Here is a 16,629-nt window from a genome sequence, read left to right as displayed (position 1 = left end):
ACTCTTCTCCCTGTACACCAACAGCTGTACCCCCAGTCACCAGTCTGTCAAACTGCTGAAGTTTGCAGACAACACCACCCTCATTGGTCTCATCTCTGACGGGGATGAGTCTGCATACAGGTGGGAGATTGACCAACTGGTGTCCTGGTGCTCCAAAAACAACCTGGAGCTGAACACAGCGAAGACAGTGGAGATGGTGGTAGATTTTAGAAAGAACCCAGCCCCTCCTGTCCCCATCCTCCTGAGTGACTCCTCAGTCAACAGGGTGGAATCCTTCACCTTCCTGGGAACCCTCATCACCCAGGACCTCAAATGGGAGCTGAACATCAGCTCCCTCACCAAAAAAGCCCACCAGAGGATGTACTTCCTCCGGCACCTGAAGAAGTTCAACCTGCCGAGGTCAATGATGGCGCACTTCTACACCTCTATCATCGAGTCCATCCTCACCTCCTCCATCACCATCTGGTACGCTGCTGCCACTGCCAAGGACAAAGGAAGGCTGCAGCGTATCATCCACTCCGCTGAGAAGGTGATTGGCTGCAATCTGCCATCTCTCCAGGACCTGTACGCCTCCAGGACCCTGAGGCGTGCAGGTAAGATTGCAGCTGATCCCTCCCACCCTGGTCACAAACTCTTTGAGACACTTCCCTCCGGCAGGAGGCTGCGGTCCATCAAGACCAAAACCTCACGTCACAGGAACAGTTTCTTTCCCTCTGCCACCACCCTCATCAACACAGCCCCCCCCCCCCCCCCCCCCCCCCCCCCCCCCAAACAGCACAGACCCTCATTTCCCCAATACAGACTATGTTACATTAACATAATTCAGCTCTGTACTGTATGCGTTATATTAACGCTCCTATAAGGCATTATTACCTCTTTGCACTACATCCACTTTGCAACACTGCACATTATACTATTATTATTTGTACAGATTTTCTTCCTCTTAGTACTTTCCTCTTTCTCTTATTTTAGTATTAAAACTTTCTTTTCTTGTTCAACTTTGTGTTATGGGACTTGTCAGCCCAATCTGTCTGGTTTTTTTTGCACCACCAACACCACGTCAAATTCCTTGTATGTGTAACATACCTGGCAATAAAGTTTTCTGATTCTGATTCTGATAGGCAGGTACAGACAACAGGTAACAGGCACAAAGGAGAAATACTGAGACACAAATGAGACAATCGAACAGTGACTCAGGGCAGAGGGCTGGAATGAGTAGAAGAGATCAGGTGAGGGAAATGGGGAAAGGGTGTATAAGTGGGCAGGGAAGCTCAGGTGAGAATGGAAAACAGGTGAGGAGATGGACAGGGAGACAGGAAGGAGGTCTGGGGACATCTGGTGGGCAGATGGAATATGACAGATGACTGGAGGGAACAAGGAATCAAAGAGAGGAATCATGACATTATTATAGTTCACTTCTCTGTTCATCATATTCTCAGTTTGTTCCAACCCTTCACTGTTTGGCCAACATATGCTGTAGATTAATACTTAGAATTTATACAATACATAATATGGCGTTACACTGCTGCCCTGCATAAAGCTCAGAAGCTACACAGTAAATGATGTATTTATCCATGTTTTTCCAAAAGTGTGTATATGCAGTGTGCTGAGGGTATGACCAGAGAGTGAAACTGTGGATGATGCCGAAGAGGTTTTTTGAAAACTTTCTGTGGTCACTATGTTAACTTTCAGTTTCTTATAACTGACTCCTGACCCAACAAATTCACGCTCTTCAAGAGGAAAGAGACCAAATTGTTTTACTGTACCCCACAGAATCTGAAATGACCTTCATGTAACATGAAGCAGAGAGAGGATATGAGACTGTCCTTTACACATCACTGCATGAATTCACTTCAAATCCAGTACATTAGGCTGTTAAGACTATTTTTCTGGAAAACATCTCTTGTGCAAAGCATAAAAAAAACACACAAGGAACTTACAATACATAGACACGACACGTGAATTGTCCACAGAAGTCACATGATATTTATACACAATTGAATGAAAACAAGTGTGTGAGTCAAGATTCAAATAAACGTCCTCACATTCAAATTTAAACAAATGTTTTCTTAAGGTTTGTCCAGTTCTTTCAGTCTGTAGAACAAACTCTGTTTATTGATTGAAGCACAAACAAAATGTTGGTTGTAAAAAGCAAGAAGTGAAAGAAAACTCTGCTCATTTCTCTGTGACAAAGTTGTTTTAGTGAAGAAGCTGAAAGGACAGAGACTGAGTGACAGATGTTCCTCTGCTCTGAACATCAACTCTGTACTTTGTGCTGTTTGAGGAGGAAACTGCTTCAGTTATATTCTCATGTTAGTTTCAACATTTAGAGAACAGAGAAGTTTCTATGTTCATGTGGAGAAATGTGAGTTGAGGTAAACACAGATCATCATGAGCAGTGATCTCCTCCATGGCTCCAGCTCCACCTAAAGAAACTCAAACATCAACACAACAAGAAATGAGAAGATAATAAAGAGCTGACAATCATTGTTTGATTGACAGCTGATCTCTGTGCAGTGCACAAACACAACGGCAACAAACATGGAGACAAAATCACTTCAACAACTAAAATATACATTTTAACAAACTGCACCTTCAATGACTTTTATCTAATTCACTTTACACAACTCAGCTGTGTCTCCATCATATCCATAAAGCCAAAGTCCAGCATAGAGAGGCTGAGTGAATGTGGTCTGGACTCTGTGGAGGAGAGTCATGGTTTCAGAGACATTGTAGAAGGACAGAATACCTGCACTGTGATCCAGGTACACTCCTACTCTGGAGGACTGAGGACCTGTGACTGGAGTGTCGATGTTGTTGTACCAAAATGAAAAACTGTTTTGGAAACAATTTAATGCCCAAGATTTGTCATTACGTCCAAATCTACATTCACCTGGTCTCCCTGCTCTGCTGATATTCTTGTATGCGACTGCTACATAAACTCCTCCTCCTCTCCACTCCACCTCCCAGTAACAACGTCCAGTCAGACTCTCTCTACTCAGGACCTGACAACATGAAGTGAATCTGTCTGGGTGACGAGAATAAGACTGATCTTTACTCATTAATCTTACTTTTCTGTTTCCCTCAGATAATAACAGATGTGTGTTTGCTGTGTTTGGATCCAGTGTGATTTCCTGTGAATAGTTTAAGAATCCAGCTCTGGTCTTGGCCTCAGTCACTGTCAGTGAGATGTTTGTCCATTCCTCTGTCAGAATGTCCTGTAGTTTATCTCTGAGCTCTGACACAGCTGCTGTCACATCCTCAAAGTACCTGAGAGGACGGATATTGATGCTGGATGAGTGTGTAGATTGACTGAGTGGTGACAGTGAGGGGTAGTTGTGTAGAAAGTGGGTGTGATCCTGTGTGTGTGAGAGCTTGTTCAGCTCAGCATCTTTCCTCTTCAGCTCAGTGATCTCCTGCTCCAGCTTCTCCTGAAGCTCTTTGACTCCACTCACTTCACTTTCCTGCTGGGATCTGATCTGCTGCTTCACATCAGAGCTTCTTTCCTCCATGAGACGGATCAGCTGAGTGAAGATCTCCTCACTGTCCTCCACTGCTTTATCAGCAGAGCCATTGATAGCCTCCAGCTGCTGTTGAAGCAGCTCCACATCTTTCTCTCTGTCCTGGATTCTCTGCTGGATTTGTTGTCGACTCAGCTCCAGCTCTCTCTGCCTCTCAGTCCTTTCTGCTGCAGCTGAGACTGTGTCGTGGCCTTTATGTTCATTCAAAGAGCAGAGATAACAGATACACTGCTGATCAGTGCGGCAGAACATCTTCATCACCTCATCATGACGAGAGCAGATGTTCTCCTGGAGCTTCTCAGAGGGCTCCACCAGCTTGTGTTTCTTTAACTGAGGTACATCATAGTGAGGCTGGAGGTGTTTCTCACAGTAAGAGACCAGACACACCAAACAGGATTTGACAGCTTTCAGTTTCCTCCCAGTGCAGAAATCACAGGCCACATCTTCAGGTCCAGCATAGCAGTGATCAGCAGGAGCAGCTTGGAGTCCAGTCTTCTTCAGCTCCTCCACTAAATCTGCTAACATGGTGTTTTTCACCAGGTCAGGTCTCGGTATGAAGTCCTTCCTACACTGAGGACAGCTGTGGATTTTCCTTCCATCCTCTTCATCCCAGTGTCTTTTAATACAGCTCATGCAGTAGCTGTGTCCACAGGGAATAGTCACCGGATCCTTCAGTAGATCCAGACAGATGGAACAAGAGAAAGTTTCCTGGTCCAGTTGAATTCCTCTCTGCGCCATTTCACCTCTCAGTGACAACGACTGTCTGAGTTTCACTTTCTTTCTTTCAAACTGGTTTGAGCTCTGATCTAAACAACATGTGTTTCTGCAGTGAATGGGGCCTGTCAGCTCCTACACGTCACCACATGTTGCTTACACCCATCTTCAAACTGTAGATCTGAAGGGAACAAGGAAATATATGGACAGAGTGAGCTCACTGTGTTTGAGAGCAGGAAGCAGAGGGAGGGTTATCACTGTGATGTAATTCATCACAAGTTTTTTTTTCTTTTAAAGCAGCAGTGTGAGTTTCACTGACTTTTTCATCATTCAATGAAACAAGCGAAGGAAACTAAATATATTTTGAAACGTGTTACAAAGTCCTTTATATGGGGAAGAACAGAGTGAGGGAGAATTAAACAGACAGTACTATACTGTATACAGTAAGAACACACAGTGGACAAACAGTAATTTATAAAGTCATAAAATCAAGAAAAAGCTAAAGGAAAAGAAATGTTTTTTGTAGTTGACTTTTTGAAACTGCTGAACTAGTTTTATGAATTTGTATCCAGCAGATTTTGTTTTTGGATGTTTAAACAAACTGACAGATTTCACTGCCGACCATAGATAATGTTTGAACAAGTCTTTGATTTTAACAGCAATCACAGAAGGGTTTGAATTTTTAATACAGCTTCACTTTTGGCCTTTTTTTGTTTTTTATTTAATTGAATCAAATTTTAGATGTCTTTGTTTTAATTGGTTTTTGGACAATATATTGGACAATTCTGCCTCTCACCATTCACGTCCAATATCAATGGTCAGAGTTGCAGGATACTGTGCCTTATATCGAGGGTTGTTGAAGGTAGTATGTGGTGGACGACTGTGAATCCAGTCACAGATCTATAATCACTATATACATCTTTAAAAAACAAAAACAAAAAAAATCAGAATTGTCTAATGATTATATACCAGTTCAGTGATATAATCGCATTTTTCTGAATCAAAAACACAGCCAGACCCACCAGTATTTGCCAGCAGACTCTTGTCAATATAGACACGTTTCACAGCACACTCATGGGATGGCACCAGAGGAGAGCAGAGCTTTATGACAAAATCAGCAGGACAAGTTGCCATAAACTGTACGACCACTGGGAGGCGATAGAGCTCCACTAAACTTTATTAATGGGAGGAAATGCTGTGTGTTGATGTGAAAGTTTGTTACTGTGTAATTGTCTGTTAGATGTACACAGTTGTTAATGAATCTAAACCATGAGGTTTTATTCTGAGTCTGAGCAGGAACTGGAAAACTGGAAATGTAAAAGCTGATTTCTTGAACAAGCAGCTGTTGTTCTTCAATAGAGATGAACCTGCAGAGTCCAGGCTGTCTGCCTCGTGAGATTATCTATGTTTTTCATATCAGCTTACCGTTGCCTTTTTCCTCCTTCAACATTTGAGATAAAAATGAGATTTAGCTAATCTTTGCTCTTGGATAACTTTGTTCCTTAAACCTTTAGAAAACAGCATGTCAGTGTCTCTTCTGGTCCTTTTTAATGTAGCATTTCTTGATTTCATTAGGTTCCACAGATTTTCATCCAACGCGGGCAAATTATATTTTGTTTTTGTTTTATTATCTGTACCCTCACACTGAATCTCTCCCTCTCAGAGTTGATTCTCTGAGTGAAAGTATTACAGCCATGGCCCAGAACGTCAGAGGACGGGACATCATCACAGTTTGAACTAAATTCTTCTTGTTTAGCTCTGGAGATGCACTGAAGCATCTTTGTCTTCTTTGCTGTGTTCCTAAATCTGTTTTTAGTGAGTTTAATCTTGACGTATTCTACCGAATTCTAAACATGTTCACATTTGACGTCTATTGTTTTTGCACATACACATATGCTTTCTACAGTCACAGTATACATCTAAGCATATCCGTATATGTATATATATCTATTTATATTTATACATACACAGCATGTATATGTTTTGTATTTTTTATTGATAGTTTTTATTTTATATTCATGATTCTTGCTGCATTTGTTTTTCTCTTACTTGCTGTAAATTTGGACCAACTCTGAATTTCTGGCAAACTACATGTTGCAGGGAGAGCTGCTGCCCGAAACAATCAGAACTGTTTCATTTTAAATTGAATTCTGGGTTATGTTTTATAAAAAGCTTTTTATTTGACCTTGAGTCTCTAGAGGTGTTGCTAAAGCTACCAACACTAACACTGCTCTCAGCTGACAAATGACAACTTAATGAAAAAGTTAAACATCACTTATATGCCTGATATACTCGTGTCCTCTTCAGCCTAAATTTAAATGTAAGTTTCTTCAGTTTTTCAGCCTCTAGCTGGCGCCTCTGGTGCCCCTGCATGGAGAATGGATCTGGTTCACGTGTCTAATCATTCAAAGTTTCCGGAGCTTCTGGGCAGCGGCCTGTTCAGTGTTTTGTGCTGCCCCTGCAGAGCCAAACAAACTCTCCAGGTTCCCATTTTCAGCCAAGAATGTCATAACAGGAAGATGGGACTTTAGTCTGCAGAAGAGCCTGTATTTTGTTAATTTTTGTAAAATACAGTAAAATAAAAATACGAAATAAAAAGGTTAAAAAAAAAAGCAAAGAGAAATAAGGGAAATATAAGAGCTTTTCTTGGTGAAGTGTGGATGATTCGCTTTCTTCTATATAGATAGAAGAACAATGTCTGAGGTCAACAACAATATTCACTGTATATATTGTGTATATATTGTGTATATACTGTATAAACAGTGCGGCCCAGGCCACCCACTGTGGTCTCAGACTTTTGGACCCCACTGTACATATGTCGCAGGTTTAAGTATGAATAATTATCCTCTGTCTATTGTTGGATTTCAGCCAGGAGAGCTGCTCTCTGCTATTTAAGTGTTTGGTCTGAAGAAGTGTTGACAGCACACGAGGAAAAGACACTGTCAGACACTGTGTGCAGGAAGAAGTAGATGGTGGTGATGGTGATGTGCATTCCTCTGGAGTCCTCTGCCTGAACTGAAAGCTTGCAGGCTATGTTTCATTAAAACTAGGCAGACGTTGACTCTTCTTCACCTACTGTACTTCTGTCATCTACTCTGAGCTGCTCTCCAAACCTCCACTGATGGATTAGATTTCCTTTAATTGTAGCTGCAGGCGCTGACTCTTTGTTGTGTCAGACAGGCTAAACCCGACTGTGGCGGTAAAACAGTCTTTGTTTTCCATAAATCCATCAGACGCCGCGCTGTTAATGAAGTAGCTGTCTGCAGAGCCACTGTAATGTTTAAGCCACATCTGACAAAATGTGTCTTTCACAGCTGCAGTTAAGCGACGCACAAAAGTTTTCCACAAGTTCACGGCCGCTTTAAAACTCCAACAGACGTATTTCATTCACTGGCAGAAATGCTTGATGGGAAAACGACGGGGAAAGTGCTGAGAAAGTTACTTTCCAAACTAGACCTTTTCTTTTGGGATCCCTTTTTTTTCCTCGCTTTCTTTCATTTTATTTCAGGCCACAGTTACAAAGGGAACCAACCAGTTTGCTCTATCTAGAGACACGGGCTGTCAGTCATCAACTCATTTCTCACCATTCGTTCATGCCGCTTCATGCTTTTCATCAGAGCACAGATTAAAGACTAAACTAAACTCCATTATATCTAAATGCAAACCCTGTATACTGCACATATAAAATCTTATTACACTGTTAATGTCATTCAGGTCCGTCCCCCAGTAGACACATTAGAAACAAATAAAAACTTGCTTAGAATTGCAGTTAGAGAACTTTCATATTTAACCAAATTATCATTATGATCCAAATCAATTCATAGTGGACTTTTACTAAGTGTATTAACACAGCAGAGTAACTAAGCAGTGAACTGGGAAAGAAATTCAGCCCTGGACTAAGCGCGAGGTACAGCTGGGGCTGACATTTCATAGTTAGTCTGAGCCAAAGTGATGCATCGAGTGACAAACGTTGCTATCCCCAGAGCCATGCTGCTCGAGCAGCTAAAAGTATTGATTAATGCAGATTTTAAAACACCCAGAAGACACTCACAACATCTTGCATTCACATTTTCATGTAAGAAATTACCATGTGATCCACAGGGTTTTAGATCCCATCTGTTAATGACAGAGAAAACAAGCATGAGAAAACTTTCTATAGTTTACAGAAGCTCACGAGCTGGAAACCCTGCAGATGCAGAAGTTAAAAACACAGAAACAAGCAGATGTGTGAAGGTGTTTTTTTCCCCCTAAAAGGACAAAAACATCTACGCGTGGAAAAATAAAAAGGCTTTTTTTAATCAGTCCGCCCAAGGAACATGACTGTTACTCAGTCCACCGTGCAAAAATTGAATTACAGCAAGGAAAGGAAAACAAAATTGCAGCTGTGTGATTCTGACCCCACAGCGGTGATGAACCCTGTGGGGTGGAGGTGTATAATGAGAGTGTGGACTGACCCCATGGACGGAAGCAGCAACGAGCTCCTCCGCCGGCTTCAGATTCAAGCATTAGTCTTTGGCTTAACATTGTTTATCCATATTTATAACGGCCTGCGTGCCGCTTTTTGGCACCCAGCTGCTTGACATTCATGCTGTTACACACAAGCTCACACTAAGGAGCTGCCCAATTAAATCGCCAGGGACTCAAATGAACACCTGCCGGGCTCAATAAAGTCAGGTTCAAAGTTCCTGCAGAGGAGAACTTTCAAATCTGACAGCCAGTTTTACACGTGAGGGTTTCAGTTACCGCCTGCCTCTAGCATTTGTAACAGGGGCACAAACCAATGCAGAGGGTCAGTGGGAAACAAAGAAAAGAAAAAAGACATAACAGAATGAAAACATGAGTCAACATAAAGCAGTCAGACCTCAGAGGCAGCCTGAAACTCTTTTGGTGACCTGGTGTTGCGTCATAAGTCACACTGGTTCACTGGTGCTGTGACATGCAGACTGTATGCAGTTGCATGTAGACACACTGGCCCTGCTCACACTCTGCGGTAACATGTGTAAGTACACAACTCGAGACACAAATACAAGCTGTACAAACAGGATAAGCTGGCTCTGACCACGACGTCTGAAAATTTCAAAAAGCCCATGGAGATATATCACGAGTGCGTCAAACATCTTGGGGCAAAGCGCTTTGCTGCCTCCTGCTGGTTAAAAACAACAATGCATTTAGTCTTCAGTCATTCAGTCAGTCAGATGTTATTTGTATAGCACTTTTCATACAAACACATTGTGACGCAAAGTGCTTTACAGTTATGAACAAATAAATAAACAAATAAACTTCAATTAAAAGCCAGACTAGAGAGATAAGTCTTGAGTTTGCATTTAAAAATATCCGTATTCAGAATATCAGAATGCCAGGTCTGAACAGGGCAACTGACGGTGCAGAGGCACAGGAAGATAAAAACAAACTATCACAGCTGCAGTCGGTGATGCTTCATCCTGTGGATTAACATATCAGCAGCTTCACCTGCGGCTGCAATGTTAAGTGACACTGAGGACGTGTCTGGAGAAGGCGTTTGTATTCAGCATCCCTCCTGCACAGCTAATACCTGCTTGCTGCACTACAGTCGGCTCATTTTCAATTCAGTCAAATCTGGTCATAGCTTTTCCTTTTATCCTGTTTCCCATGATAAAGAAATGACTGAAAACAAGATGGTTTTATTGTTGTGTGCACAGTAATTTTCTTTTCAATTTTAGACTCAGGACGTGACTTCACCCTGAAGTCTCTTACAAATTTAAGGCAAAAGATGAAATAATGATTTTTTTAAAGTAGTTTGAATTTTGTGAACTGAAACTAAAAAAAAAAAAACACCTCCCTACATAAACAATTTGTTCCTCAAAGCTTTTTTTACCACTTGCATTTTTGTGTTGTGTTGTTCGCTAACGTTTGGTGCTGATGAGCTTCCCTCTGATCTGTGGTAAATCTTGCCCACCAGGATAAAGAGGCAAAGCAGGTGAGATAGAAAGGAAGTTTACCTGGTCTTACATGGTTAAAAAACAAAGTCGGTAAAACTAAGACAAACAGACAAGACGCAAGGCGGTAGTCTGTTGTCAGTGGAACTTGCCAGTGGGTTGATACTGAAGGAAATTTAAAAACGTGATGATTCCATATAGACGTTCAGAGGAACAGAAAAAGTGGAACCTTCACTAACTGTTTCTGTTAAAACAAAAGTGCAGATTTATTCAGAGAGCGCCAGCAGCACGTAAACAGCAGAACATTGTTTCCCGAAACAAAGCGAAGCCTGGTTGGAGGTTTCCAGTCGCCTGCTGGTTCGGCCTCGTTGTCCGACTCGATGATTGATAGAGGAGCAGTAGGACTTCGTCTCTTGACATTGCTCTACATCGATCCGTGAGTAAACAAATGTGACACATGCCTGCGCGCCAGATTTTCCCACAAGAGGTCCAACGTTTGGCTTCATGTCACTGCAGCATGGCCCTTTAATCAGCTCATTAGCAGATCATACAAAGGACTGAAGTGCTGCATAGGATCTGCACTGTGCCCATTAATTACAGAACTAGTGTCTTGTTCCCAGAAAGTGGTGAACAAGGTCAGTGACCTGTAAGATTTTTTGACATGGTTGTCACCAGCTGGGGGACACAGAACGAGCCCTCCCTGTGAAGCAGTACCCGTTCCCTGTTCCTCCAAGTCGAGAATGTGGTGATGATATTTTGTGTTTAGATCCCTATAGCAAGGGGAACATGACAGGATACTGAATATCAGGAGACAATCACAGATCACAGATGTATTGTATATGAAGTACATGCACTTAAATGTAAGTAGTCACAAAAAAACAAAACAAAAAAAAAAAGCTCTCGTGATTCTCCCATTTCCTACAGCGTTATTTGTGATATTCACAACTATCACAGCTGATGCCCTAACTTTTCATCTGAGGCCATCGTCTGGTCAAACTGTCCAAAACACTGATTTATGAACAAACACCTGCAAAGCTAATGATGCTCCCATGAGCCTCAGCTGCACCTTGTGACCTCTACATGTACAATCACGAAACGTTGGCAGTGTTTTTCAGTTTGATTGGACTTTAAATGACGTTGGTCTCACAAAGTCATTAATTGTGCCTATAGCAGGAACATTTTTAACCAAAGAAGAAACAACATGTAGAGCTTTTCAATCAAGTATTCACAGGAAACGAGAAGCCCCAGGGAGAAGGAGCGGTGGAGTTTCTTTGAACTTGTACCTGTGTGGGTAATCAGGTCCCAGCTGAGCTGATGGAGCTGACAAATGAAAGAAAAGTCTACTTTTGCAATTATCTTGACAACTACAGCTTCTCCCACGTTAGGAGACCGCTGACTTCCTCACACAACCTTCCTCATACAACTGACCATGTGGTCTGCGTCTCATTTTCTCTGTTGTGATAAATTATTCATCTGCGGTGAAGCAAATAAATACGGGAGTGAGCGACGGACTCACACTGCTCAAAATCAGCGTACTCGGCGTACAGACGCGGCAGTGGTTTCAATTTTTCCATCTAACTCTGGCGAGGAAGCGAACAGCAGCTTCCTGAAATGACAAACTAATCATTTAGCTGTGCTTGGAGGCGACTTAAGCAAGGATACGTAAAACAACCAACAACAGCACTGGAGCAACAAAAGACACTTCAGATGAAACTTGAGAGGGAGAGATGTCTGATTTCACCTTGGACTGTGCTTCACATTCAGCTGTCTCCTTTTCATTGCATCTTTGACCCAGTTTTCACTGTCCCAAACTTCTCATGACCTCAAGGCAAAAGAGTCTCCTTGTTATTGAGTATTGGGTATGACATACTTTAGTGTTCCATTTTCATGAATAGAGGGGCAGTTATATAGAAATTAATGTATTTTTAGTTCGAGGTTAATTTAATATTTGGCCATGCTGACGGCACTTCAGTCCTGGGTGAAATATATCATCAGTTACTGGATGGACTGACATGAAATCTGTACACGTTACTGGTGCCCAGAGGATGAATCCCACTAACTTTTCTAACTTTACTAACTCGGCCTTTTTTATCTTTTTTTTTTTTTTTTTTTGTGGAAAGAGGTGTAAAATATTCAATAAAGATCCACAGCTGGAATCACACCAAAGATGTTTTGGTAACATGGAATCAGTCTTAGGGCACTAGGAGGTTTTAAAACACACACACACGCACACACACACACACACACACACACACACACACACACACACACACACACACACACACACACACACACACACACACACACACACACACACACACTTTCCCTCTTTCTCTCCATCCAACCATCTGTTTCCACATCTGCAGCCTGATTGATTTCACCTCATCATCTGTTCTCCTTAATCCGCTTAATCCAAGGAAAGACTGTGTGTGTGTGTGTGTGCCTCACTGTCTACACACAACAAGAAAAAAAGAACAACAACTGAACTGACACATCACTCAGGTACTTTAAGCCGTAGATTAAAGATGTTGGCTCCAACCAACACAACCAAAGCAGCAGGTGTGGATCACAGTGGAAACTGAAACCAAAAGGACAAGCTGCACCAGCAGGTGAGGACGATTCAGTGGAGACAGATGGTCAAATGCAAGCGTTCTAGTGTCTGTGACATTCTCAGCCAGTTTTACTGAAGCAGGAGAGATTTACACCTCCACCTAAACGTAGCACCCAGGTTTCAATCCCATTCTCGTCTGCTTCAGGGTCGAAAAAGCCGAAGAATGAAGCAAACTTCAGCCTTTATCTCAGTGAAAGTCACCGGCATGTTGACCTACACTCACAACTGTTACTGTACGTAAGCGCACGGCTCTCTGAGCCTCTCACAAGCTGGCTGTGATGATGAAAAAAGAAACACAACAGATCGCAAACTCCCGAACTGTAGCTGTGTTCAGAGGAGCTCAGGTTTCTTTGACGGGAGCTAAGTCGCACATAATATCAGCACAGAGTGAAACTCTGCTTTTCAGCCTGGTGTTAAAGTTACACTTTAATGAAAAAGCCCTTGAGCAAGAAAATGAATTCCTTAATTTTTTTTTTGCCACCCTGATAAGTTAGCATTTAATTTTGTTCAGAGAAATCCAATTGACTGAAATATGGGAAAGACTGCTTCTTGCAAATACACTGTCCCAGAATACTTGGACAAATTGAACCAGAGGCTGTTTGTCATCATATCGCAGTGAAGTTGTTAAAAGTGCCAGCTTGAAGTATTTTTGTCTTCCTTTCCTTCCTTCCTTCCTTCCTTCCTTCCTTCCTTCCTTCCTTTCATTTGTCTAATTCATGAGCAGCAAGACAAATGGGCTTACAGCGATTTATTTTTCTTTGGGTTGTCCCAGTTTTAGATGTATGGACAGATTGCAGACTCAGTTTTGATTATATACGCGCAGAAAAGCGAAGAAAAGCTCAATTCAGAGCTCTTAAAATGACGGAATGAGCTCCTCCTCCTCCTGAAATGAAATAATTTTAAAGCATTTAGCATCGATTCGCGTGCGTTTTAATGTTGCTCTTTCCTCACAGCATGTTCCTGTTTGAAAGAATCGTTACTAATGACTAATTCATCCTTCATCCATTCACCACGTGTTTGTTCTCTCTTCCTTCTGATGTGAACTCACGTCACCAGCCTGATGCTACGGGCGTCACTTTGCAAATGACTCTGCAAATGTGTGTTACAGGAAATACAAAATATACAAAAATCTAAAATGTTTGTAGCTGGAATTTAGGAAATAAAAGCTGAGTTCTCACTTTTATTCTGAAGGAGCCAGAAAGGAAAAACAGAGTTAACCCTAAAACTGGCAAACAAAGAGTGAATTGTGTCAACCAAAAAAAACAAAACAAAACAAAACAAAACAAAACAAAACAAAACAAAACAAAACAAAACAAAACACAAAGGCACTTTCAGAAACTTTACAGGGTACAGGGCACATCTTTCCACTGAGAACAGAATATCCTCTTTTTTTTTCCTGAGAGTTTCCTGCCAGGAGATACTCACTTGCTGTCAGGCAGCTCTGAGGCAGCGACCGCAATCAGAGAAAAAAGATTCTTTCATGTGTGACAGCGACAGTGAGTGGTGATGTTATCCTGAGGACGTCAGCCAGGCCTGTGTGTGTGTGTGTGTGTGTGTCTCATCTGATGACATCTTGACTCTAACACAGACTGACACAAGAATCCAGCAGGCCTCACTGCATGGACTTTACATGTAGCACTGAAACTGAGCTTTTGAAGTGATTCCTTTAATAATCGTCTGGGTAATAATAATAATAATAGATACCGCTCTCATGTTTGGTGAGACACGAGGCGACATCTGCAAAGCTCACTAATTAACACGCTGTTTGGAATTTGTACCCATAAGCAAACTAAAGTTTGTCCATTTGCCCCATTATCTCTTGTCCAACCAGCGTCTCACAGCTTTTCACCATTAAGGAATTGAGGACAACTGTTCCAAGCTCATCCAGAACTTGAGGGCTCTCATTACAGTACATCAACCACAGTACGTTTCCATATATTAGGGACTCTCTGGTTCGACAGACTGATTCAAATGAAGTGAAAATACCCCTTCTGCACAGCACATCAGACACTAATGTTATCTGGTCCAGGTCTCCTACCACGCTGTGTGCCTGTGTAAAAAGCTTTGGTGAAGCAGAGACCCTAATGTCAAAAAAGAAAATGAAAAGACTGATATTTATAAGTTTCTGTGTATGAAGGGCACGGCTGGCTTTTCTCTCTCTAATCCTCTGACACCATTTCAAAGATCCACTGAATATAGACAGAATAACGTGATAATTCGTGGAAGTGGCTCTGACAGTGCTAATCTCATGTTCAAAAACACTGTAATCCAAACATGTAACTCTACAATCAGTTTTCAAAGCAGCTGGACCTTTCAGCTTGATCATCAGAAATTCTGCTCAGGTCGCAGAAGGCTGAAGAAAAAGGACGAGACGCGTCCCTTTGTGGGAAAGGTGAAGGTCAACAAAAGCTGAAAAGCGCAGGAAATAAATTTGACTTTCATTTGAATCAATTTGTTTGAACTTCCCTCGAGGTGATGAGGTAGAGTGTTGGCTCGCGCGTGATTGACGGCAGCTCGTTCCAGGTTTGGCCACGTTCTCAGACACACACATCCCGGCTGAAGCGGAGTGACAGCTCGCCTTCCTGACCCCTCCGGTCGTTACCGTAACTACACACTCCGTCTGTGACCCCTGAACCCCGGCGACGTCACACCTCCACCGGCCATCAACTGCCCACGCCAGGCTGTCAGCCTTATCAACCACTCACCCTCCATTTATACACATAAACACACACGGTCACGTCCCCTCGGAGCTCTCTCAGACCGAATCTCACCACATTCAAGTGACAGGTAGAGGACACATCAGAGAAAATAAATAAAGAGAAATACTCACAGTGCTCCGGCAGTGATGAAAGGATGACTTCTGCTGGAGCAGTGCGTCCTCAGTCTTCCATCTGTGGAGACGGGTTTTTTTAATGACAGAAAAATCACAGTCTTGAATACATGTTTTCCTTTATTCTTCAACTAAGTTCAATTAACACTTTCTCCATTTACATTATTATAATGTACCAAACTGCATAAGGAAATATCCTAAATTTACAGATAAATATCAGGAAACAGGCTGCAGAAATGTGGAAACCATAACACACGGTGTTACCAGCTTTTTGAAAGTTTTACACATATTTGGCAACAACACAACAAAGAAAATAAAACATTATCATTATTGCTTCATCACCGTCTACATCAACAAAACAATATGTGTCTGAAGTCACACGCGTGTGGATGGATTTGAAAATGCTGCTTACGTGTTAAATGTTTTTTTTCTCATGTTTCTCCATGATTGATGGATTTGTTAACAAGCAGCCATTTTCTAACGAGCTCGGCACATCACCTGGAAAGGTGATGATGAGCCGAGTGCAGCGCTGTGAACACCTTTCTTTCTTTGCTGCCATCAGAACAGGTGAACTCATGTTTGTCCTCAGATGAAATGAAATGAATACTCCAGTCCGACCATTTCCTTCCCCATTTGTACCAAACCACCTGGTTTTCCACCAAACAGTTCAAACCTCTCTCTCTCGCTCTCTCTCTCTCTCTCTCTCACTTTGTTTCTACCAAATCATTTAATTCGGTGTTTCGTTTCTCTCTTTTTCAGCCTGAAAAACAGGGACGAGAAGCTTCTCATTACATTATCGATGCTCCTGCAACTCCTTTGATCCACAGTCACAAGCATTTAGGACCTAAACGTACCATGTCTCAGGGGTGAAACCACCCAAATATACAACTTAATACTCTGGAGCTGAAGCCAGGTTTTCCTGTGTTATAAATAATTTGCTTCTTGTTGATCTGTCCCTGTTAATGTGTCATTTCCCTTTGCTGATGTCAACCAGAGTAAAATCGATTTCAAATCACCACAAACATCCAATCTTGGCTT

The 16,629-nt window shown here is 42.0% G+C and overlaps 1 protein-coding gene across 1 annotated transcript; it reads right to left on the bottom strand.

Moving 5' to 3' along the window:
- Positions 1-1,968: 1,968 nt before the first annotated feature.
- On the bottom strand, positions 1,969-4,354 carry LOC121193284 (tripartite motif-containing protein 16-like). The gene has a single exon (XM_041055518.1). It carries the CDS (start codon positions 4,257-4,259, stop codon positions 2,610-2,612), a length of 1,650 nt encoding a protein of 549 aa, XP_040911452.1. The 5' UTR covers positions 4,260-4,354; the 3' UTR covers positions 1,969-2,609.
- Between the last annotated feature and the right edge of the window lie 12,275 nt (positions 4,355-16,629).

This window comes from Toxotes jaculatrix, chromosome 14, assembly GCF_017976425.1.
Source record: "Toxotes jaculatrix isolate fToxJac2 chromosome 14, fToxJac2.pri, whole genome shotgun sequence".
Taxonomy (NCBI): domain Eukaryota; kingdom Metazoa; phylum Chordata; class Actinopteri; family Toxotidae; genus Toxotes; species Toxotes jaculatrix.
Note: the sequence above shows the minus strand (reverse complement) of the source record. Positions and strands in the feature narration are given on the sequence as shown.

What these genes read in the sequence shown, in the direction of transcription:
- LOC121193284 (XM_041055518.1), bottom strand. Translation starts at nt 4,259, where the DNA reads ATGGCGCAGAGAGGAATTCAACTGGACCAGGAAACTTTCTCTTGTTCC.